This window comes from Rutidosis leptorrhynchoides, chromosome 10 (genome assembly GCF_046630445.1).
Source record: "Rutidosis leptorrhynchoides isolate AG116_Rl617_1_P2 chromosome 10, CSIRO_AGI_Rlap_v1, whole genome shotgun sequence".
Classification (NCBI taxonomy): domain Eukaryota; kingdom Viridiplantae; phylum Streptophyta; class Magnoliopsida; order Asterales; family Asteraceae; genus Rutidosis; species Rutidosis leptorrhynchoides.
In genome coordinates, this window is record NC_092342.1 from 281,489,186 (window position 1) to 281,515,444 (window position 26,259).

General features: G+C 31.7%; 2 protein-coding genes across 2 annotated transcripts; one reads left to right on the forward strand and one right to left on the reverse strand.

The window, feature by feature from the left end:
- Positions 1-705: 705 nt before the first annotated feature.
- On the reverse strand, positions 706-4,360 carry LOC139871090 (YTH domain-containing protein ECT3-like). Its single transcript, XM_071858832.1, has 8 exons — positions 4,230-4,360; positions 3,831-3,892; positions 3,547-3,682; positions 2,677-3,047; positions 1,709-2,170; positions 1,252-1,464; positions 1,019-1,165; positions 706-861 (listed from the first exon to the last, which is right to left on the reverse strand). The coding sequence occupies exons 1-8, from the start codon at positions 4,255-4,257 to the stop codon at positions 706-708; spliced, it is 1,575 nt and encodes a 524-aa protein (XP_071714933.1). The 5' UTR covers positions 4,258-4,360.
- Positions 4,361-8,716: 4,356 nt separating this feature from the next.
- On the forward strand, positions 8,717-12,435 carry LOC139871587 (elongation factor 1-gamma 2-like). Its single transcript, XM_071859287.1, has 8 exons — positions 8,717-8,792; positions 8,889-8,933; positions 9,773-9,922; positions 10,003-10,063; positions 10,144-10,187; positions 10,279-10,380; positions 10,727-11,219; positions 11,916-12,435. Exons 2-8 carry the CDS (start codon positions 8,925-8,927, stop codon positions 12,293-12,295), a joined length of 1,239 nt encoding a protein of 412 aa, XP_071715388.1. The 5' UTR covers positions 8,717-8,792; positions 8,889-8,924; the 3' UTR covers positions 12,296-12,435.
- The last annotated feature ends 13,824 nt before the right edge of the window (positions 12,436-26,259 follow it).

Sequence of the window (26,259 nt, forward strand, 5' to 3'; positions counted from 1 at the left end):
ATATCCACAGGTAACAAGTAATAACAACAGACTATACAGCCATTGGCCTGGCGGTATCGTGGTGACCCTTTCAACTAAGAGTTTGAGGGTTCAAGTCCCGTTGTGAACATATTTCATGAATTATTGTAAATATTCTTATAAGGTGTGTGTGAGTTTGCCTTTCAATTATGGTTTATGATAGTAATTTATCATAAATTAGTGAGATATCAATTATCAAGCATGATCTAATTAGCTCAAGCTTAAAAATTGACAGCAATATGAATCTAACTATATCAAAAATATTATTCAACATTTGTAAATCACTTTAGTCGAATAACAGTCCAACTTGAACCAAGATTGGTGGTACATGAATCATTATCATTATCTCAACTAAAAAACTAAGAATTAGTGCATAATGCTTAGTTTGGGACTAAAAACAAACCAATTGTCTGAGTATTACTTGACATCTGTGGCAAAAAAAATAATTTAGAGCAACCAAATCACATCTACCATTCGATTCATTCAATTACTGTCTAGATTCAAATACGACAAAACAAAAACCAAAAAAAAAAAAAAAAAAAAAAAAAAAAAAACTGATTTTTACATATCAATATCAATTGATAAACAAATTGAAAAAAAAAAAAAAAAAAAAAAATCACTCAGAAGCATAGAAATTGATAGTAACCTAATATCCTAAAAACTGCATCAAATCGGGATGCAGTCTTACTATGACGCAGAAGATTTATCACCGATGCTGTTATTTGGTGTGTTAGAGTTGAGAGACAAATTTCGGGTCATTTTAATGAGTGACGAAGTTGGATCTTTCAACCCATTGTGACTCATTGATCCTTCACCGATTATCCTTTCTACAGTTTGATTTTTCTACAAAAAAAAAATGTATAAATAATCAAACCTTTAGATATTTGATTCATATCATATTATCATATACGCAGATAGTATATGTACAAATGTGCCTAGAATTAAATATTTAATATAAAAAAGATAAATAGAGATAGATGTTATGACTTATGAGTAGTACCTCTGTTTGAAAAGCAGCCTTATTAATCCTTTTAGCTTTAAGCGCCTTCTCTCGGTCTTCATAAAAGGTTAAATCATCTAACAATGAGGTCTTCGGTGAGTAGCTTTTGAAAATCTCGAGCATCTCCAAACCTTGTTTTAACAAAACCTAAACAAATAGACAATTCAACATATAACAATATCGTATCGTAAATATTATCAGCTTGCCACATAAAGATAAAGAAAAAATGGTACCTCTTGTGTGTCTCTAGTGTATGTAACAGGCCTATTATCGTTGTTTTCAAGAATTATGTGCCTCAGCAATGTGTTAGGAACGTCCTTAACGATATGCCACTTAACTGGAAAAAAACCGCTCCATTTATCAAGCTGCCAAAAATCCATATTCTTTTCGTAATCAATTGGCCCAATCATCTCAGCAACACCAACAAACTGCCCACTACCATTAACCTGTAAAACAAAATAAAATTAAATAATAAATTATGTGGAATTTTCTAACAGCCCTAAAAACTGTCGTTAATGTGCATTAATGTATTGTACAAAGTGGTTAACGTTCACTTTTACATTGCGGTTACTACAAAGTACAAGTCTTTATAGGGGTTGTCGTTAGATAAAAAATCTTAAAATAGATATATAGCATAAAAACAGAAAAAAAGGAAAAAAATATAAAAAAAAAGGCTTAAATTTTACTTACAGAGAAAAAAAGGAAAATTTTTGCATTTCCTTCAGCATCACGGTAAGCAGTATCTAACTTCTTATTACCATTTGGTGTACTGGACCAAACATCGTATTTAATACACTTGTGCACATCATCTTCACTATACGACTTAATGACATAAAACTTGGCATCATCATACTTAATTGGGAAGTCATCAAGATTATATTTATCGCGACTAAGTGACAATCCCAATTTTACATCTTCCGCAGACGTTTTCATCGTCTGAGCCCTGGGCCCGCGCGTTAGTTCCTCCGAATCTCCATTCGTGTACCTTTCCTTTGACTTGTATCCATCGGTTTCATTCCAAAGTTTACCACTAGAAGCATAATTCATCGCATAGTTTGAAAAAATAGCTTGGTTTTGGTACGCATACGATGAGTAGTTGCCAGATGGCTGATACCCCTTTGATAGGCCAGTAGATGAGTAAGCAGAACCATACTGTAGCACATATAAAAATATTTAATGATAATTATTAGTCATGTTAATCATATCGCATTAACAAACAAAACACGTGCCAAATTCAAACAGTTGTATATAGGCATTGATATATCCACCATCTTTTTGATGTATCCGTCACAACTGTGCGTTAAAAGGTTGTACAGTACAACATGATAGTACATACATCAAAAAAGATGGTAAATAAATCATCACCCATAGCCAATATGAGCTATGTTTTATCTCTGAAGGGAAAGACTAGATGATGGGGTCAAAAGTCTCCAAAAGTGTGATTTATAGCTATAATTTTCTATAGTACACTCACAATGTAATTATTTAGCTGATACAATGTACTGAATATACTCAACAAACTATATACTTCTCTAAAAACATGCACAAATCTAAGACCCATTTGAACAAAAAATGCCTTTTAAAGTATCAACTTCGCTTCCGATATGCAACCTCAAAATGACAGCAAAAAAAACATAAATTTAAGTATTTAACTATACCTTATTCAGTGTCCTATATTGCTGTGCCTGAAGCATTGACTTAGTGAAACAAGAAGTGGGTTGTTGTTTAGACATCATATCGATCGGGTAACTTGACGTTTTTCCGGTGTACGTGTTCACGGGTCTTTTCGAATTATAATCATTAGATTTCAGCCCATTTGAGCCTGTAGCAGATTTTGCACTCAAAGATGATGTCGAATTCCACGAATACGGCATGGCGTTTGATGACGAATAGCAAGGTTGTTGTCCATCAACACCCATGTAACTCCCGGAAGCATACGGGTTATAACTAGGCATGTAATAAAGTAGTGATGCATCACTTGAGTTCAAATGACTAGTACCATCCAATTGACTATATGTTCCATTGTGTCCTATCACCGGATAAAAATAGAGTTAAAGTCTTGATCAATAGTTTTAAAAGATTCTGTTTTAACAAAATGATAAACCTAAAGATTCTAGTATAAACATAAGATTGTATAAGTCGCGACTCGGGGCATTGACCAACATTGACTTTGTAATAGATAGATTAAACATATACGGAGTATATATTACACATACAAATATCAAGCATACAACATAAATATATGACACAAAATCTAATTTTAAAAATATACGGCGTACTTTTTAACCAATCTTTGACTTTGACAAACTTTGGCCTGCTCAAACCGACATAGAAGTGACTTATTGACGTTGACCAAAATTTATAACGCTTTTTGAAGACTAAAGACAGGCTAGTCCCCAAACGGACGCGCCAGCCGACTCAGACGAATTTTACAACAGTGATTGTATCTTAATTCATATCGTCTAAAATTGAAGTCTTGAAAATATCATACGTATACAAATAGATACACATTCCATATATCTTCAAACCTGGATACTGATAATCATAACAACTAGTTGGAGGATAATAAGCATCTTGATTAGTAATAGCCTTATTCACAACGCCACCTTTCACTCCTGAAAACGAAGACGTTACACCGGACGCTATGCCATCTTTTCTTAAACCCTGAAATATAATACTCACATTGAAGTATATAAAGTGGTGTTTAATTAGACAAAAACAACTAACACTGAATGTTTATATCATAAACTGTTGAAACTACCTAAGATATTTGCATTTTACAATAACAATGCTAAAAAATTAGATGTCTCACCGAACTTTGATCGTCCATTTTAGCACGAGAATCAGACTTAAGGGCAGATGCTAATGGTTCAGCTGATTACAAATGTTAAGTACAATCATAATTATAAATAAACTGAAAAAGAAAACATAGTTGCAGCCAATAATTAACACATGGTATGCTAATATGCTAAATAATATTAACATTGCCAATAGACTTCAATGTTAGATGTGCTTGCCTTAAAATGGGGTTCAGCCTGTTTAATTTATAAAGTGGTGTTTACTAAGATGAAAAAATGTAACATATGCAAGTTCCTTGATTGTAAAGTAAAAAACAAAATTTAGACTTTGGTCAAACAAACCTAAACTAATTCAAGCAGCACAAATTAAAATAATCCATAAATAATCCCAAATTGCAATTGTATAAGGATACACTGTACAATTTTCTTGTCACCAGGCATACTATTAATTCTTCAATTACAAAAAATAATCACCTGAAACAGATAACCCAAAATTGTTAAAAACAAATAAAAAAAAAAAAAATACCCAATTAATCAAAAAAATCAAAACTTTATAACATAAATGAAATGTTCATGCTTTAAAACATGTCAACTTGAAGGTAGACAAATGCTATTCTCTGTAGATAAAAAGAACAAGATTCTTGATAACAAAAGGTAGACAATTAAAGCAAGATGCACTCTTTTAACCACTTTTAACATATGTCAACAAAAACAAACACCACAAAAAAATTCCAAAAAAAAAAAAAAAAAACTGTAAAAGAAAAAAAAAACAATAGTATAGTACTTGGTATTAAATTACACCAATTTTCCTTAATAAAATATATATAAACAAAAAACCCCATTAAAAATATTAAATAATTCAAAAAGAAACCATCTTACAAAACAAAAACAATAAGCACAAAATTAAAGATTTTTTTTTAAACACAGAGTTATTAATTTTAATGTTGCTTTAAGAAAAACAAAAACAAAAACATTGTGGTAAAGAATGTAAGGGTCTGAAGGGAATGTGACGTAAAAGTAATCACCGGCGGTCAGTGGCAGACCAACCGGCGGCGGTTGGACGGAAAACGGGCGGTGGAAGAGAAGGAGGCGGTGGAGGAAAGAATTGTGTGTATAGGAAAAAAAAGGGTAGAAGGGTTGTGGTGGGCGGGTTGATGAGTGTGGGATTGCTAAACCCCTAAAATTTGATCTGACGGTTGATATTTGTTGATCAAGTTATGATGGAGGTTATTTGGACGGTTAGATGTGAGTGGATGCTTCGGTTACCAATTGAGTACCAAAGTGTGAGAAATCTATCTATGAACAAGTTAAGTTAAGTTAAGTTAAGTTAAGTTAAGTTTAAGTTTAAGTTTAAGAGAAATTCTAAAGTTCGATAATTTTACAAAAAAAGTCTTATAATTTTAAAAGATTATAAGACTGCATGCATAGTTTGATGAAGACAATTAAAATATATGAAATATCATTTAATAATAAGATAAGGTCAAGATTTTATGAGTGATAAGAAAATGTGAGAAAATGCAGATCGCTAAATGAAAACTCATTTTGTATAAACTTTTATGTAGAAACTAGTGAAATGATCCGGGAAATTACGGGTTTATTTAAATGAAATAATTTAATGACATGTTTTAGGTATTAAATGAATGTAAATGCTAAAGTCATTTATTTTAATGACCCGTTGACTAAGAAATTGTTCATTGTTTTTACAAATATATAGATATATGTATTTTCGCATACATATGTAACGTAGTTAATTCCGTAAAAAGAATCCATATTTGAATATTAATAATATAATAATTATAATTATAATTATTATATTAAAAGTAAATAATAATAATAAAGTTTGATCAAAGTTGAGTATTTATTTTTTTAATAATAATAATTATTAGTAATAGTAATAATAAATGTCTTTTAAATTTTTTTAGAAAATTAAAATTACACTTTCGGAGAGATTAGTATTTTCTTTTATAAAAGATTTCGTATTATATTTTAATTAAATTAATATATAATTATGATATCATTAATATGAAAATTAAAGGATAATTAGCTTAATGATGACATCATCATATTAGAGCTTTATATGACTATATAGATTTTTGTAAGTATACATAAATTTATTATGTAATCTTTTTGCTACCACATACATTAGTATTAGTAATCTTATAATTAAAGAGGTGAAAAGAGGTGATATTTCTAGTTGTCTTTTATATAATCCACCAAAATTTTATGTAAGTTTTCATATATGTGCTTGATGAATATCACAATAAATTTGTATAAGATATCATTTAGAGTACAGGCAGTTGTGGGTTTTTTCACCGTCGAGGCAATTCGACGTGGGAAACGGTGACATCGTCCACTCCGTACCGTCATTAAACGCCAACGTCGTTAGGAGCTAGCATTGCTGAAGCGACATTGGTGATGCTTCTTTTTCTTTTCTTTTTTCTGTTTCTTTCATTATTTCAGATGATGTTGGCCTTTTAATGTATTCTTTATTTTTTTGTTGCATGTGTATGATGAAGACAATTAAAATAACCGAGTATTAATTGGAGTTAAGTAGAAGTTGTGATGTGGTCCAGCGGTTGGTGACCTGCCTCCTTTAGGGGAGGTCAGAAGTTCGACCCTCGTTGGCTACATATTAAAAACACAATTTCATACCTGCCATGAAGTATCCACCCATGACACTTTTCCCATATCGTTTGGGGGTAAATGGAAGGGGGGTTTTACTTGACCGAACCCTTGGATCGGTTTCAAGGTTTCCTCCCGCGCAGCGATGGGGCGGGGTTATTATTACTGCAACGACAAAGTCGAAACGGGAGATGATCGCAACGAGTGGTTTAGTCCCCCCTCGGGTGATTCCAATCGCTGTTCAAAAAGAAAAAATTAATTGGAGTTAAGTTGGGCCTAAAAACTTGGGTTGGAATTTTTAAGAAAGTAGGCCGAAATCATTTTCAAGTTGGGTCATATATTTAATTGATATATTTTGTTATTTAAATAATAAATAAAATGATTTAAATGAATTAAAAAATAATAATTAAAATAATATAAATATATTTAAATAACAAATTAGACACTGAACGATTTCTTCACTTTTGAGTTCAGTGTTAAATTTCAGTGTCTTAGAAAACTCTGAAATTTAGACACCGGAAACAGTGTCTCGACTCTTATTACTCTTAAGGATATATTAAGACATTTGAGAGGATTTATAAAAATCCAAATTGGATATGTAAATTCTCTTATCATTATTTCATACTCTAATAACTATCTCATAAATAAATGTAATTTATAATACTCGTAATTTTTTTTAAATAAATGCAATTCATAATATTCATTATTTTTAATTTTCTGAAAGGTAAATTCGGCATCGACTACTCTCATTTGCTATCCACACACGCGTTAGGGAATAATTCCTCACATTCATCGCGCAAAACGTACCCAGAATTATTTCAGGGTAACTGTTTGGCCCGCACATAGTGAATGATATAAGATACACAGTCAGCGTCAGTGTTACTGTTTATTCGGCTTCGACTGATATTATATAGGAATTGTAAACGGAGTGAATAGTGGCCATAGTGACATCATCACCTCTTTATGTTGTATCACCCATAGTTTTGTTTTTTTTTTTTTTGTTAATCTACATATTTTTTTTCAAGCCTATACTAAATATATTAAATTGTAAACGGGAATGAACAGTAGCTATGGTGACATTATCACCAATGATGTTGATGTTATCACTTATAGTTTTTTATTGTTAATTGTTAATTTACCTATTATTTTGTTTCTTTTTTAACGACTGTTAAGAGTGCGAAAGTTCGAACGTGATGTTAACTCATCCATCCGATCATTTCCTAATACGAACATTATATTCATACCGTCCCTCAACCTCCGAGGCTCATGAAATGAGTGGATAACCTCAAAAAATATATTTTGCAGTTCATGGAGATAACACATGACCTCCTTTATGAGAAGTCGAGTCATCACCAATACACCAACACCTTGAGTTATATCCTTTTATCTTTTTTTTATATAAATCAACCATTAATAATTTGTTGGTTTTATTCGCTTTACTACATTTTATATATATATATATATATATATATATATATATATATATATATATATATATATATATATATATATAGCCATTTTTCAATATTTTTTAAGACTCAGGTAAAGTAGTACTCCCTCCGTCCCGCCACAAGTGTCCACATTTCTATTTTGGGATATCCCATTTCAAGTGTCCACTTTGTATTTCAACCAATGAGAAGAGGTTATTCTGGAGAGAGAAGATTTCTGATTGGTGGAAAATGAAGTTAGTGGGATTTCCTAAAACTGTGTGCAAAAAGTAAGTGGACACTTGTGGTGGAACGGAGGTAGTATTAATTTATAATAATTAATTTGATATATACACAAAAGAATATTATCTCCCACCGCAACGTTCGTGGACTTCTTTCCTCGTTATAATTAAATAGTGCTCACAAACAAACTCATCTAAATGACAAATACTTCCATGATCATACATACCAACAATAGTCACGTGATGCAATGGGCAAAGGCCTCCATAGCACAAGTCATAACGCTTTCGTGTGTGATCCCGTAATGCTATTTAAGAAAAAGCTATAAAAAGTATAAAATGGATAAATATGAGAGTTTTATTATTTATATTGGGTATTATATAATATTATGTTATGTAATTTAGTTGGTATATATGTAATTTTAAATATTAATAGGGGTATATAGTGTATGATAATGCAAAAGAAAAACAAATACTATCACGTTAGGGAGTATATATTGGTCTGTGGGCTTATATTATAATAATGGGCTGGAGTTAACATCATCGTTATAATCGAAGTGGCCCATTAATAACACAACAAACCCATGCGCACCTTTTATAATCCCCCCTGCTCTAAACCCTAGATTTGCATTCTTCAGCTCAACATTTATTTGCTTGGGGGAGTTAACGCTCGCAGCATCATCATCAGGTTTCATCTCTACCGTTTCAATTCAATTCAACATTATATTTATGCTTTCTGTTTCTAAAAATTGATTTTAATTACTTTTCAACTATCTTATTTCAGATCGGTTTTATTAGGCGATCGTTTGTTCCTCAAGCAATGGCGTTGGTTAGTTTTTTTTGCTCTTGTTCTTGTTCATTTTGTATAGTTAATTTTGACTTTTTATTGTTATGGATCTTGAGATGGTATTGTAATTGTAGTGATTAGCTGAATCTGTTGCTCATATTGCTTGATTTTATGTAAACAAGTAAAAAGTTTGATTTCTGATTGTATAATATAATAATTTTCGTCTTTAAAATCATGTTATTATACTACAGAGTAATTTTTTGATCATATATTTGAACAAAATTTATTTGGTTGATAAATCAAGCTGTTAATATTTCTTCTGCATTTAAATACTTAATTTTACTATTAATAGCTTGAGTTTAAAGTTTAATCTTAGATGTAAACATCAATTCAATATGATTTTTTTTTTTTTTTTTCTGTTTCTCCTTTTGATTTATTCTGGTGAACGATACTTTGAAAAAGCATTATTTCTAGATGACCCATTTAGTTAAGTGGGTTGAAATTGCCACCTCTATGTTCCATTTTATTGATTGATTTTCTTGTATTCTATTCTTCATATTGTATTTTATACTATCTAGTTCAGGTTAAGAGTATTCAGAATCCAGTAGATACTCTCAAGTGTTATGTTAATTTTTGTGTAATTAATGATTATATAAGTATTTTTGAATCATATTATGATCCCTGATCTTTGATTTTTGTTTTCCTTGCTGTTTGATGTACTTACTGGTCAAGCATATATTTGTTATTGTTGTGTTTTGATCTTACTCTAGTTTTAGCAGTTTTGTTTTGGTATACTGTAGCTTTGGATATGTAAATTTTATTTTGTGCATTTGTTTAGTTGGTTGCTTTATCATTTAATGTGATTCTCAACATGGTTGCAGATTATTCATGCTGGAAAGCAAAACAAGAATGTTTACAAGGCACTAATTGCTGCAGAATATGTTGGTGTTGAAGTCAAAATGGTTGATAGTTTTGAGATGGGCGTTTCTAACAAGTCGCCTGAGTTTCTTAAGATGAACCCCATTGGAAAGGTATACTTTTTTTTGTAGTAATATTATTTATTCATGTCTACTATACAATAATCTGTAACTTGGTTTTTCAAACTATGCAGGTTCCTGTACTCGAGACTCCTGATGGTCCAGTATTTGAGAGTAATGCAATTGCTCGCTATGGTTAGTTACAAATTAGCTTCTCGTTCAGTTTCTTTTGGCTTTTGTTCATGGTGCTTAATTTGTATATTTGGTTGATGCAGTTGCCCATGGAAGCTTTCTCTTTGGTTCCTCACCGATTGAATATGCAAGTTTTTTTCTCTTCTTTTCTTTTTTTTCCTATTGTGAAATAGTGGTACATGTAATTGACGTTTTTGTTCTTTCGTAAAAACCTACAGGGCCAAATTGAGCAGTGGATTGACTTTTCTTCATTTGAGCTTGATATCAATTTGAGGGGTTGGTTCATACCAAGAATGGGATATGCGCCCTACATCAAACCTGTTAGTAACTTTTTTTTTTTTTTATTTCTATGTGTTGACTTGATTCTTGGTTGGATTTTGCTTACCCTTATTCTTCTGTTAAATATATTTAATAAACAATACACTGCCTAAACTAAATTTTATGTCTGTTTGGTAACTTGAAATGATTTCTGTAACATGAAGTCTGTACACTACTCATATCATTTTGAAGTTCATTGAATCACAGTTAGAAATAATCTGCGACATTAAAAAGATTTATCAATTTGCAGTTTTTCATTACTGTTACTGACTTTATATTTGTTTAGATACCTGCTTCTTAAATATGATTTTTATAAAGGTCGAACTGATAACTTTGTGTGTTTTGAAGGCTGAAGAGGGTTATATTGCTGGTGTAAAGAGAGGTCTTGATGCTTTGAATACACATCTTGCTTCACACACTTTCCTAGTCGGCGATTCTGTGACACTCGCTGACATCATCACCACATGCAACTTGATCTTCGGTTTTAGGTTCTTGCTGACCAAGAGTTTCACGTCTGCGTATCCACATGTTGAGAGATACTTCTGGACCATGATTAACCAACCAAATTTCAGCAAGATAACTGGTGAAGTCACGCAAGCGGAAGTTACTATTCCTATTGCATCTGCGAAAAAACCCGAGGCTAAGAAAGCTGAGCCCAAAAAGGAGGTAAAGAAAGAAGAAGCCCCCAAGCCCATACCCGAGGCGACTGAGGAGGAAGAGGCACCAAAGCCCAAAGCGAAAAATCCTCTTGATTTACTACCTCCAAGTAAGATGGTCTTGGATGATTGGAAGAGACTTTACTCTAACACCAAGAGCAACTTTCGTGAGGTTGCAATTAAAGGTATATTTATTTATGTATTTTGTCTCTTTATATCCATTTGAGTATGAATATTGTCTCTGTTTGTGTATCTGTAGATGGAAAATGGCTGGTTAAGTGGTGGGTTAACTATTGAGACACTCATTTTTGATTATGGGTTAACAAGGGTAAGGGTTGGGTCATACTGATTAAAGGCGTTTTTTCTAACTTTCTTTAAAAGTTAATTTGTGAATCAAACTTTGTTACAACATATATATTTGTCATCAATTTTCTATAGTTATCTTTACGTATAATTAGGTTAAAATAAACTTTGGATGGTTTTTAACTCAACCAGATTTATAATTCTGTTCAGCAAAGTACTTTGTTCTATCTGGTTATCTACTTGACATGTTAGCAATAAAACATAAACTGAGCGGACTATGTTGTTAGTAAAATGGTGCAAGATTATCATCTATATTCTGAATATTGTTATATATTTTGCCAACAATTTCTATAGTTATCTTCATTTATATTTAGCTTTAGCTTGTATGCATTAAAATAAACTTTGGATGGTTTTTCACTCAACCAGTTGTAAATCTGATCAAGTGTTTTGTTGTATCTAGTTATCTACTTGACATGCTACTAATAAAACATAAATTGACCACTATGTTGATAGTAATTATATTTATCTTATTATGTAATGTAATATAGTCTTACCTAATGTAATTGTGACAATTGTAGGTTTTTGGGACATGTATGATCCAGAGGGTTACTCTCTATGGTTTTGTGATTACAAGTACAATGATGAGAACATGGTCTCTTTTGTCACCATGAACAAGGTTGGTGGATTCCTCCAGCGTATGGATCTTTGCCGAAAATACGCTTTTGGAAAGATGTTGATCATCGGTAACGAGCCTCCGTTCAAGGTGAAGGGTTTATGGCTATTCCGTGGAACCGAGATCCCGAAGTTTGTTTTGGACGAGTGCTACGACATGGAGCTTTATGAGTGGACCAAGGTTGACTTGTCTGATGAGGCACAAAAGGAGCGTGTTAGTCAAATGATTGAGGATCATGAGCCGTTTGAGGGTGAAGCACTTTTGGATGCCAAATGTTTCAAGTGAGTAAAACGAGGTGATAAATGGTTCCGTTGGTTTAGGTTGTGTTCTATGAGAGCTTTATGAGTGAAGGGTTATCTGACTATTCAGTTTTGGTGTTTTGTTTGTTTTAAGTTTAAGAGTATACGTTGATCAAGTAATCGAATTCTATCTAGTCTTTTTTAGTGTTGAGTAATGTGTCTTGTTCAAATCTTTAAAAAAATAAAAAATCGTACCATTTGCTGTTCTGTTAATTATGTACACCATCTTAAATTTCTGCAAGGCTGAAACCATACAGCATACATTATTACTTTACTATCACTACTCTTAGACCACTTTTATCGCCTCTGTCGTTGAAGCTGCAACGGCGCTGTTGCTTGTGGCCGCGGTTGGTTGCGTCATAGAACTACCGTAGATCAAAATGCTAGCGACTTTTCGGAAGACGTGGTGGGGTCCATTTTCACCTTGTTTTTGAATTAAAAAAATAAGAGCCATTGGTATGATGGATGTTTTTTTTTTTTTTTTTTTTTTAAATCTAATTATTCTTATATAAATAGTATCTCTTTCGTTTTACAAACATCAAACAACATCATAAGGAACTCTCAAACTACCAGGACATTTTGGTCTACCGTACGAGCGGAGTACAAAAGTTTGGTCCGTGAGCCTCTCCGACAAGACATTAACGGAAAATGGAATAAGATGTGTAAAGACATCAAGATCTTCGTTGGAATATACGAAAAACTTTCAAAACATTGGCAAAGTGGAGAGTCGGACGCGGATATTATGAAACATGCGAAATAAGCCTTCAAACTTCAAACGTATAGGACATTCGCATTGGAAGATGCTTGGAAAAGTATAAAAGAATGTCCTCAATTTTTGACTTACGAAGGTTTCAATAACAAACGCCCCCAACCCGAGTCAATTAATCTAGAAGATCCCGACTCGACACCGACACCGACACCGAACACGAATGTACCAAATTTGGAGCATTTATTCCGCGGAGATCTTATCCGTCGTCCTCGAGGTCGTGATGGTTCAAAAAGTGCTAGAAGTTCCGGTTCATCGGATGCAACTTCTCGTTTGTCTTCGGACGAGGCCCGAGCTCGTATTATTGATTTCGCGACTGCTACAAGGTTTACTATGGAGGAGTTATGAAAGGAAGTACAAACGCATACGAAGTTTGACAGTTTAAGACTTCTATCTCAACCGGTTTCTACCGACATTCCTCCGAAACAATATGATTTGGTTATGAAATATCTTAACCAGCTCAAAAAAATACGCCAATGAGTACAAGTCCGAAGACGAAAAAGATTAAACTCTATCTATTTTAAATTTGTAGCTTTTGATTATGTATCTTTTTTTAAATTTTATTTGTACTTTTTTTTAATGTAATGTGTGATTTTAATTTAACGAAAACTTTTATTTTATTATTATTTTATTTTATTATTATTTTTATATAATACAATTTATAAAAAATGATATTAATAACAATAATAATAATCATAAAATACTAAAGTGGGGTCAATGTAGTTGTAGCGATGAATATTAGTGAGTGTGATGAGTTAAGTGAAAAGAAAAAGTTGCTGATGTGACGCTGATATGGCAGCAATATGGTTGTATAACTGGTGTCATAGATAAGAATGGTCTTAATGTATATAACAAGAGATGTGGGGTTCCCGGGGAATGATTAAAGGGGAAAAAAAACTTTAACTAAAAAAAAAAATCGTTAACGGTAGTAGGGATTATGAATATTGTGGTATCTAAAAAATAAAAAGGTAAAATAAAATCATGAATAGTACTGAAGTTGTGAATAGTGGATCAATAAGAAAGCTCCATTTTCCCTTCGTATATATGATAATTATAGTAATAATAAATCATGAATAGTATACAATAAATTATGAATAGTAATTTATTTACTATTATTACTATTGCTATTATTATTAGTAAAGTAACTAATAAAAAAGGCTTGCACTTCGTTGCGAGATGTCGAGACATGTTTTTATTACAGATACATAAGAACTATCTTTGAATATATATTTTCATTAATAATATAATCATTAATTATTATGCAACAACATCATTATAAAACAATTTGTGTTAGTAATAGATAGCAATTCGTCTAAATGTTTTGCTTTTAATAGTCCATTAAATGAGCTTGTATATGAGTTTGTTTGCGCCTGTTAAACGGCCCAACTTCTTACCAATTTGCAAAACAATTTGTGACTTTGTGTAGTAATAAATATTGCAGTACATTAGTCTAAATAAAGAGAGATGTATAGTGAGTGTGGTGGAGAAGGTTATAGAGATGAATAGAAAGGGTATAAAGGTTAGAGATAATTTTTATCATTTTATATTTATAATAGGGTTATTGGTTGGTTAAAATTAAAAAAGAAAAAAAATATCAAATGAATGTAAAGGACAAAGGGAATAGTAATTCCCACTACTAAACTTTCTCTAAGAGTATATGTATATAATATAATAAATTATGAGTAGTAATACTACTCACATCGTTAATGCTATTATATCGTTCAACAACTTCAACGGACAGTGTTGTTACTAGATACCGATTCTTTGGTTGATACTAAAGTCTCTACTTCTTAAATTTGTAAAGACCCGTCATAATCCATAAGAACGAATACAATAACATATGATTACAATGCGAGGTTTTTGACTTCTATATGATAAATTTTACAAACATTGCATTCGTTTTAAAAGACAAACTTTCATTACATCGAAAGTTGACAGACACGCATACCATTCATACTATCCAAACTATAAATGACCTAATTTGTCATTTTGCTTAATGATAATCTTTATTGAACTCGACGATTTGAATGCAACGTCTTTTAAAATATGCCATGAATGACTCCAAGTAATATCTCTAAAATGAGCAAATGCACAGCGGAAGTTTTCTTTAATACCTGAGAATAAACATGCTTTCAAGTGTCAACCAAAAGGTTGGTGAGTTCATTAGTTTATCATAACAATCATTTCTATTATTTTAATAGACCATAATCTAATGACCCGTCCTAATCTATCTGGACGAATACATTACATTTGGTTACATCGCGAGGTACTTGACCTCTATATGATACATTTTACAAACATTGCATTCGTTCTTAAAAGACAAACTTTCATTACATCGAAAGTTGACGGCATGCATACCATTTCATAATATATCCATCTATAAATGACTTAATAATATTCTTGATGAACTCAATGACTCGAATGCAACGTCTTTTGAAATATGTCATGAATGACTCCAAGTAATATCTCTAAAATGAGCAAATGCACAGCGAAAGATTTCTTTCATACCTGAGAATAAGCATGCTTTAAAGTGTCAACCAAAAGGTTGGTGAGTTCATTAGTTTATCATAAATATTCATTTCCATCATTTTAATAGACCACAAGATTTCCATTTCCAGTTTCCATAAATATACGTCCCATGCATAGAGACAAAAATAATCATTCATATGGTGAACACCTGGTAACCGACCTTAATAAGATGCATATAAAATATCCCCATCATTCCGGGACTCCCTTCGGACATGATAAATTCGAAGTACTAAAGCATCCGGTACTTTGAATGGGGCTTGTTGGGCCCAATAGATCTATCTTTAGGATTCACGTCAATTAGGGTGTCTGTTCCCTAATTCTTAGATTACCAGACTAAAAAGGGGCATATTCGGTTTAATAATCCAGCCATAGAATGTAGTTTTAAGTACTTGTGTCTATTTCGTCAAACATTTATAAAGCAGCGCATGTATTCTCAGTCCCAAAAATATATATTGCAAAAACATTTAAAAAAGGAGTAATGAAACTCACGATACGATATTTTGTAGTAAAAATATTCATACGACGATACTGAACAATGCAAGATTGCCCTCGGATTCACGAACCTATATCATGTATATATATTAACACATATAATTGAAATCGAATAAATTTAAATATATATATTTATTAGTTATATCATTTTTATTAATAATTTATATGTTTCCTATATTCATTTTATATATTAATGATTAATGATTAATGATTCTATTAATAATAATAACAATGATAGTTTTAATAGAAAAAGTAATCTTTTAAAAATGTAGATCTTAATACAACTGATAATTTTTATTCCATTAATAATAAGAATGATAATAGCAATAATAATAATAATAATTATAACTATAATATCTATAATAATAACGTTTTTTTACTAATAATGATAATAATAATGATATTAATAATAATAATACTTATAATAATAATAATGAATATATTATTTATAATAATAATGTTCTTACTATAATAATAATGATGATATTAATATTTATATTAATAACTATAATGATGATAATAATAATACTAATACCTATGTTATTAACGATAATGCTAATAATAATATTAATGATAGCTATAATGATGATAATGAAATACTACCTCAAGAGAATAGGCTTTCAAAAAAAAAAAAAAAAAAAAACAATTGCCATAGCCTAGGCTTGAACCAGAGACCTCTCAGTTAAACCCATACCCCTAACCAATCTTCTATCTCATTCATTTCTGATTTATACTTTGCATTAAAACAATATAACTTGTTACTGATCCAGCCTAACATTCTAAATTATTTGAAGCCTAATTTGGTAATCTAGTTTAAGAAAAGCCCGACTAAATTATGGAAGTCCAATAATTTAATATTCAATATCCCGCTAGATGAGTTGTTGGTTTGTGGTTTGGAATTTTGGTCACAATAGAAATCAGGAAACCTGATTGATGGTTTCCTGCGTACACAAAATGTTGCAGCAGCTATTTAGCAAACCAGACACCTCGGCTCACCAACGTATCTATCATCTTATCATCTCATCATGTTCGTTATTATCATCATCTTTTTCACATCATTCATCTTCTTAACATCCTAATCATTAACATCATATGAATATGAATATCATAATCATTTATCTATCATCCGCCCTAATACTCTATCATCACCATCATAAGAATATCATTTGTAATCGATTTTTCTGTCTTCATTAACATCTATATTATTCATTGATATCGTTCAGCTCCATTCGAAAAATAAAAAACCAAAAACTGGTCACGGTCCCAATAACTATACACGGCCCCATAATGAGAACATAATGGCATAAAGAAACAATTAAGGATGACAAGAACTTTGGCTTTAGTAATATTAAATCACAAGTGGGACAAATCGTAGGGTTTTAACAATACGCATTATCTTTAGCTTTCTCATTATTAGGTCTTCCACTATCCTTATCCTCATTCTTTTATCATAAATAACAACTATCACCATCAATATTAAAGTTGAGGGCCACAAGGAAAAAAAATATGTTACAGCAGCAGCTGTTGTGAAGGAATGAAGCAAAAAAATTAATAATAATGGTGATTGGTTGTTTTGGGTGTTGAGTCACGAACAATAATAGCAGCATAAACAGAAAACTAAACTAGTTACAGCAGTAGGTAGTTGAAGTGGTTACATTTGAGGGTTTGAATTGAAGGTGGTGGTTTTTGTGGTTTAAGGAAGAGAGAGAGAGAGAGAGAGACACAGAGAGAGAGAGAGAGAGAGGGGGGTATGGTGTATGTATGGCTGCTCATAGCAGCAGTCGATGATCAAAGTGATGTTTTGTTGAGGTTGAAGCTCCGGTATGATCTAGGAACAAAAGAAAATAATTAATAGAAATAATAACCTTATCTTGCAGCAGATAGGATAGTGTTTAGTTCTATTAAAAACACTGTAACAGTAGCAAAACAGGTTCGATCGATGGGTATTGGTATGGTGATGGTTTGATTTGGTCTCGGTTCCAAATAAACAGAAGTAATCCGTAGGTTATGATGTCGATGATGTGCTTGAGCTGAAACAACAATATAATAGCAGCAGTAGGGAAAACAATGATAATGATGGTGGTGATTTGTGATGAGGTGGTGATGGTTTGGTTTTAGGTGAAGATGGGGATGAGGTGATGGTTTGAGGCTTACTGTCGTAAGGAAGATGGTGAATAAGGTTGTTCAAGCCGAGGTGATGATATGGTAATGGGTTTCACAATTTAGATTTGTGAAATGGTGAGGTTTTTGTACCTCATATAAATATATATCTATATAAAGGTGAAAGGCGATAGTGTAAAGAAAATCAAACATAAACAGTACAACTTGATTCATTATTCTACATTCACGGATTAATAATTAGTGTTTTGTTTGTGTGATTTCAAAAAGGAAACAGTAAATTAATATAATAATAATAATAATAATATTGAAAATATAAACGTGTTATTAATTAGCCGCCACTAATTTCGGACTAAATTTTTGTACTCCGTTAATAATCAGAAGCGGACAAAAGTTTTCAGAAAAATTACATATTTTTAAATTAAATATATTTATTTATTTTGGTCATTATGGTATAAAATTCGAGCATTAACTATTAAATAAAAATTACATTAATTATTCACTCCCAACCCCAAGTAAAATATAAAAAAAATTTAAAACTCAATAAATAGTTCCTAAATATATTTTTAATAATCCTATACTTTATATAACTCATTTTCGAATCACCGTTTATTTTAAAATCACATAAGTTCCTTTTTAACTCGTTTACTGTCAATCGTATGAAAAATTGAGCGTTACGTTCGTTTACTAAATAGATTCGAAATCACAAAATATATATTTAACATAATTTATTTACATATATAGATATGTTTTAAATAATAGTTATCATAATATCATATTTTTATTTTATTTTACATAATTAATTTTAATTACAACAACATATAATATTTAATATTATATCTCCAATTATATTTCAAATAAAAATATATATATGTATCTATTTACAATTAGTAGTTCGTGAATCGTCGAGAACAGTCGAAGGGTAATTGTTTTCATGAGTATAGTTCCAAAACTTTTGAGACTTAATAATACAGACTTTGCTTATTGTGTCGGAAACATATAAAGATTAAGTTTAAATTTGGTCGAAAATTTCTGGGTCGTCACAGTACCTACCCGTTAAAGAAATTTCGTCCCGAAATTTGATCGAGGGGATCATGGCTAACAATAAGAATGTTTTCATGACGAATATAAGTTGATAAATAGAGTTTTATTACCCTAGAGTAATATGGATAAAGCAATTTTATTGCTCGGAGAGTACGAATGAAGCTATCACAAAATAGTGAAATGAGAAAATAGAGTTTCGTCTTAACTTTTGACGTAGTCACTGTTGAATTTCGAAATTCAAGGAATTAAAAGAAAATCTTCGAAATCTTTATAAGATTTGATTAAAGATATTTTGATTAAATGCGATAACCTGCCTCGAATTCTTTGTCTGATATTTTCATTATAAATTTACCTCTCCCGTTTCATTATTCTCACCACTCCTACACTTTCTTCCTCATTTCATACTTCTAAAAGATTTTGAAAATGTTAAATCTAGTTCTGATTTTTTTTATATTTTCCTGATTACCGCATCTGTCATTCTTCTTTTCCATTTACCACCAGAGGAATCTATTCACCTTTACTATTACCTTGGGGTTATAGTATTTTTAATTCTCCCGTGCCTTTACGTTGCAATACGTATTGATATACACAGTTTGTAATTTACGTGTTGTTGTCAAACTTTATATTTTCTTTTATATTCAAGAGTTCCATACTTTTGTCTCCTCTTCCCGACTTCAAGTCAAGCGAATAACGGTCCAGAATTCGTAGGTATGGATTTTGAAATGAAAGTTCTAAGAAGAGAATTGTAATGGCACGACCTTGATTTGTCAAATTACCAGAATACCTCAGAAAAGACCGAATCATCAAGAAAAATATTTTTTCTTGATATTTTTAGAGGTTAAATAGAATACCAGAGTTGTGTAACATGGCACATGATGAAGTTATGATCTGTGAATCATCACGTTCCATTTAGAAACTCAGCATGACTTACTGTAATATAATCACGTTGATCAAGTGTCATTATATTATACTAACTCATGCTTCAGTTCCCAACACTACTTCAAAATTATTCATATTTTGAACTTGAAGGTTTCAGAATTTAGAAACTAAAATAGTTTCTTTTATGATGTAACACAGATAGCGCGAATAGTTAAATAATCTCGGACAATGATAGTTATGATGGTATCTTCAGAAATATCGAGGATATTTATACTGAAAGATTCGATGATGTTTCAGAATTTTAAAATATCTGAAATCAAAGGATGATGCCAGAAATCTGTCTGTGAAGGTTTAGAATAAGGGGTAAGGTGTTTACTAATGGTTTCAGCAGACACTGAATCATTTGGATTCTTTGAAGGCAGGTTTCGTCCTTGTGATTTGTCCACAGCTTCCTTCATACTTTGCTCAACCCGTTTTTCAGTACCAAATTTTTCGTTTGAGCTTTTCCAATCTACTATTCTTTATTATCAAACTTCTGATCATAATTTGCTGTCTACAGTCCTTATTACTTCATCAGTCTTTTTCAAACTTCATGGTACTGATTCATAGACTGGGGTGTTTTTCAGAAACTTCACATTCGAAATAGACATTATATGTATATATAACTGTTGAAGTAAAACCGCTGCGATATTTGAGATTGATGATTGATGGTTTCCAACAGTTAGTATGGCAATTATTGTTACAAGATGCAGATGAGTAGATGATGGGGTTTCAATGTGTACATATAATGATTTTTCGAAGAGACTTACGCCAAAGGGGTAACGAGTTGTTGGTACATCTACTGATAATGTAGTGGAATATAAAAGGTTCCCTGGTAACAAAAGGGTAATCGTATATATCAGGGTTATAATAAGGTTACTCTGAATGAAAAATCGGAGTTGACTTGCTGGAGCTGTGACAGAATTTGCTACTTTGAAAAGGATTCGCATGGTTATTTTTGCTAATAAATGCCAAAGAATTTGAAGCAGATATGTGTTAAACTTTTACTTTGGTTTTGAGAGTTTTTCAGGTACATAACTGTGGGTAACATGTGGTTGGATCATCATTTTGATTGTTCATTACTTGAAGTGTCTTCAGGAATTTCGAAGGGTTTGAACACGGATTATAATCGTTAATATACATATGATGTTCTAACACAGTTTTGAAGTCAAAGTATAGCTTTGAAAGATGTAGAAATCTAAGAGTGTTGTCTTCGGTTAGATCTTGACTTGAATTTTGATGGGTTAAAATCAGAATATGTAATTGAATTTGATTGAGAATGGTTGTTTTGATTTCTATGAAAGAATGTATATTGTTGTGAAAGTAGTGAGTATAGTTGTTGATTTGTTGAATCGGAATCGAAGAATGTAACATATTAATTGTGAATTTATATATATCTCTCGGGTATTACCTACCCGTTAATTTTTTTTTCACAATTAATATTTTGTACAAAAGAATTTTATTACAGTCTTTATGAAAATATATGTGTATATTTTCTTCAGATGTAACATAGATTTAATGAGTTAATATTAAATCAAACTCATTTGATTTACGGTTGAAACTAGAATTGAATAATTCCTAAAACCTTTAGAAATTACGTAATCTTTGCTGAGTATTTCTTCCATTTGGATGATGTTGGTGTTCGTGGAAATTTTGTGAACTTCGCAAGATACGAATGATAATTTCTAGAAAGTTTCGAGTATATCGAAAATGAAAGAGTGAAATCAAACATGTACTTGATTAATACACTTGGTTTATTATGAGATGGAATTCATTGGGTTGAAACAGAGATTGTAGTTAACGATGGTTAAGTCGCTGACAAGGGATATACATCATAGCATATTAGTATTATGAATTAACCGAGTAGTTAAGATTCACACATAATAGCTTAGTACGAAAAGATCCATTATGGTTTTTTAAAAAAAAAATTTATATATATAAGATATATATATAAATCCTTCAGTGGAAATGAGTTAATACTTCATAACTCGTTAATTCGATATACCTATTGGTGATTGTGTTGTCGATATCGTTGATGGTTATGTAATTGATGGAGCTTGTAGTGTTACAGGTGTTGCTGGGGTTGGGAATACTGATGGTGATACTGGCGGTGCTAGTGATGCTGACGGTACTGTTGATGCTGTTGGTAAACAAGTCTAGCTTGTAAATCACGCGCCATTCTCGTCAGGGTTTCTATTCTTCCTTCTATCATTTCGGTTCATTCATTTGATTTAAGGTTAGGGCTAGAATAGATAATCTCTAAGACTTTAGAGATTATATAATCGTCGCAGAATGCTTCTTCAATGAAGTTTTGAATCAATACTTTATCGGATAATGTTGTTGGTACTCCTTGGTATCTATAGTGCGTATGACATTGATGCTCGGGGTACGAATTGTGATGTTGAGGTGTGGGATGCAGATATTGTTGTTGATGGTGGTGATGGTACTATTGCTGCCGGTGCTACTGCTGGTGCTTGTAACCTTTGAACCATATTCTCTAAAACCATTACCCGAGCGCGAAGCTCGTTGACTTCTTCTATTACACCGGGATGATCGGTGGTTCGGACGAGTGAATGAATAAGATCTAGAATGTGAGATAGTATATAATCGTGACGAGATACTCTGGAAATGAGAGAGAAAATGATATTACGAACAGGTTCGCCGGTAAGTGCTTCAAGCTCTTCACCAAGAGGGCAATGTGGTGGATGGAAATGATCACCTTCTTCTTGCCTCCAATGATTAAGTAGGCTACGAACCCATCAGATGAATTGGGGATGGCTGATTGGTTGATTCATTCTGGTGACGCTGCTTCCGGAGCTTAGGTGAATATTCATGTCGGAATAGCTGTTGGAATAACTATCGGAATAGCTATCGGAATCTGAGGGACTCGAACTTGTTGAGGGATTCATCTCGTACGATCAAATGAAGGATTTTCGATAAGAAATAGATTATAGGATGTAGATTAGTACCCTGCAATACATAGTGTATATATGCATATATAATACTAAAATCCCATAAGTTACGGAGGAATCTACGGAAGCTGTCAGGCAAAGGTAACAATAACAGATACGCTAAGATATGAATTTATCTATATACTGTCTATGCAATAGAGGCACTAAGATGTGTCTAGACTTTATGGATGATAAGCAACTAATTTTTGACACTAAATGATAAGCAAAACTTTTGACATGCAGACACGTTCGAAGTCCAGACCCACTAATGCATCTAAACAACTATCAGTTAGACACACTAATGCAAGACCTGGTTCGCTAAGACCACCGCTCTGATTCCAACTCTAATGACCCGTCCTAATATATCTGGACGAATACATTACATTTGGTTACATCGCGAGGTACTTGACCTCTATATGATACATTTTACAAACATTGCATTCGTTTTTAAAAGACAAACTCTCATTACATCGAAAGTTGACGGCATGCATACCATTTCATAATATATTGTCACAACCCGGAAATTTCAGACCAAATTTAAACTTGATCTTTATATGTTTTCGACCCGATAAGCAAAGTCTGTAACATTGAGTCTCGAAAACCTTGAAACTATGTTCATATATTCAATTACCCTTCGACTGTCCTCGATGATTCACGAAACATTGCTTGTAAATATGTGGATATATATAAAAATGTGTATATATAAATATATGTATAATATATATAATAACTTGAACATTAATAAACTATTACGTACATTTATTGTTATAAATAAATATGTACAATACATTGTAATCTAAACTATTATTTTATATGTATATTTCTTGTATATTTAATTTATTTATTTAATATATATTTATTTGCGTAGTAAATTTTGTTATTTAAAAATGTTTATATATATATACATAGCATATTTTAAATATAATTAATTTTGAGTTTAAATGGTTAATGTCTGTAACTTTCGGTTGACGTTTAATTATTTTTAAAATAGGTCTAATATATATATATATATATATATATATATATATATATATATATATATATATATATATATATATATATATATATATATATATATATATATATATGAAATTTAAAAATAAAAGTTGTTCCAAAATTTGATTAAAAAGATAATAGTTTTGATAAATATTTTTGTTACTTTTTCAGACTAAGTTTTAGTACTCCGTACATATAAATTGGAACAGAAAATAAATAATTTTTGAATCTTTTTGATCAGGTTTCGAACAGGTAATGAGTGAAATAATTAAATAAGTTTAATCTAAAAATTTAGGATTTTTAGGAACACTTTTATACGACAACTGTTTAGCAATGGACATGATATAACACTATGTTTGAAAACTATCGGTAACCTATGACAAATAAAATTCACTAGATTCACTATGTTAGTCACTGTGCTTGATCTTTTCATTCCACTTGATTTTATTATATATTATAATATTTATATTATATAGTACATGATTGTTATAATATATAATTATTATTATGATATATTATAATTATATAATTTTGATTCGATCTATGTAAATATATCTATATATATGTGAGAGGAGATGGAGAACTACACCATCTTAACCACCTCCCTTTTCTCCTTGAGCTTATCAACCGAACACCCACCACCTTATTCCTTCGAACCACCATCTCAATCGTGAACCTCCCTCTCCCTCTCATATCTTCTTTGTCAACCCACAACAAACGTGTTATTCTGTTTATTGTTCGAACCCGGCAACCCTATCCATCACCCTACCACCACCGGTTAATCCCATTGTTGTGAACCTACACCATCACAACCATCACAATTACTTTCGAGCTTTATTATTCGTTTACCATCACACCACTCCATCATCTTAGAACACCATCAGGTGAACCACCACCACTATCAACATCTATATATTTTTCTCGTTGTTCGTTTGTTTCAGTCTTACAATCACGACAACATCTATCACCTACAAACCCACCTTAACACCATTACAAACCTACTTTGTGTTTTATTTTCTGTTTACTGTTTCCTTCGAACACAAACCCAACAAAAACCACATTGTCAAATTGATCATGTATTTTTCTGAACACCATCGAAGCTACTACAACACATTTAGTTGTTTTCTGTTTTTGTATCAGTCATAACCCACAAAAGAAAACCATCGAAAACCCCATAAAAACCACCATTAACCCCTAGCTAATCGACTTGTCTTCTATCTTCCTGTTACAAACAATACTACTGCACTATTACTTCTGTTTTGTCGATACAACCAACAATCATCCACCACCTTCATTTTCCATTCACGTTCAACACCACCTACAACCGGAGCACCACCGCCACCATCTTAAAACACCAAACCACCCATTTACCTATTATTTCCATTTGTCCGCTGTTACTACTTCTACTTGTGGAATACCATCGAAACCCACCCCAAAGTAAACCTTTTCGGTTGAGATTCTAACCGAGAACAAACGCACTAAACACCACAACCTGGTTCACCGTTATCCTGTTCGAATTAAAACCAAACCGCCACCCTTTAATGAATATGCTTTCTGTTTCTTCGAACTCACAACCAAGACCATCATTGTGTTCTTGTTAACTTCTGTTTTCTGCTACTATACGTAACTTTTGTGTCCCTTTTTGCTCACAGTACAAGTACAATATAATTATATAAGGTTAATATAATAAATATTAGAATATTGAATGATGATGATATATGGGGTTACAGCAAAAAATAGATGGTGCATTTGTTAATTATGTGTCCTAATTTCCTAACAACAAGAACCCACCACAAGAAAAAGGAATGGTAACCGAATCTGTTTAATATCAAGTATCATCGAGTCAACTAATGGATTATGTATTTGGATTCGTTTAGTATTGGGCCGCAGGAACTAGTATTGGGTCATTCATATTTTAAATGAAATTATGGAATCCATCTTGGGCCGTATGCCTTTTGGGGTCATTGAATTGAGATCCAATTTATATTATATCAAATGATGATGAGATGAACGGGTTAGGATGAAAATGAACGAGAGGATAATAATCCTTAATGATAATGATAATTAAATGGTGATGAGTAATATTTATATTTAATGATCCGAGATACAAGATGGTTATGATGATAATGAATAATG

What these genes read in the sequence shown, in the direction of transcription:
- LOC139871587 (XM_071859287.1), top strand. An exon ending in TAATGCAATTGCTCGCTATG is followed by an intron (nt 10,064 to 10,143) that starts GTTAGTTACAAA and finishes TGGTTGATGCAG; the next exon opens with TTGCCCATGGAAGCTTTCTC. An exon ending in GTTCCTCACCGATTGAATAT is followed by an intron (nt 10,188 to 10,278) that starts GCAAGTTTTTTT and finishes AAAAACCTACAG; the next exon opens with GGCCAAATTGAGCAGTGGAT.
- LOC139871090 (XM_071858832.1), bottom strand. Translation starts at nt 4,257, where the DNA reads ATGCCTGGTGACAAGAAAATTGTACAGT. An exon ending in TGACAAGAAAATTGTACAGT is followed by an intron (nt 3,893 to 4,229) that starts GTATCCTTATAC and finishes ATTTGTAATCAG; the next exon opens with CTGAACCATTAGCATCTGCC. An exon ending in AGGCTGCTTTTCAAACAGAG is followed by an intron (nt 862 to 1,018) that starts GTACTACTCATA and finishes TTTTTTTTGTAG; the next exon opens with AAAAATCAAACTGTAGAAAG.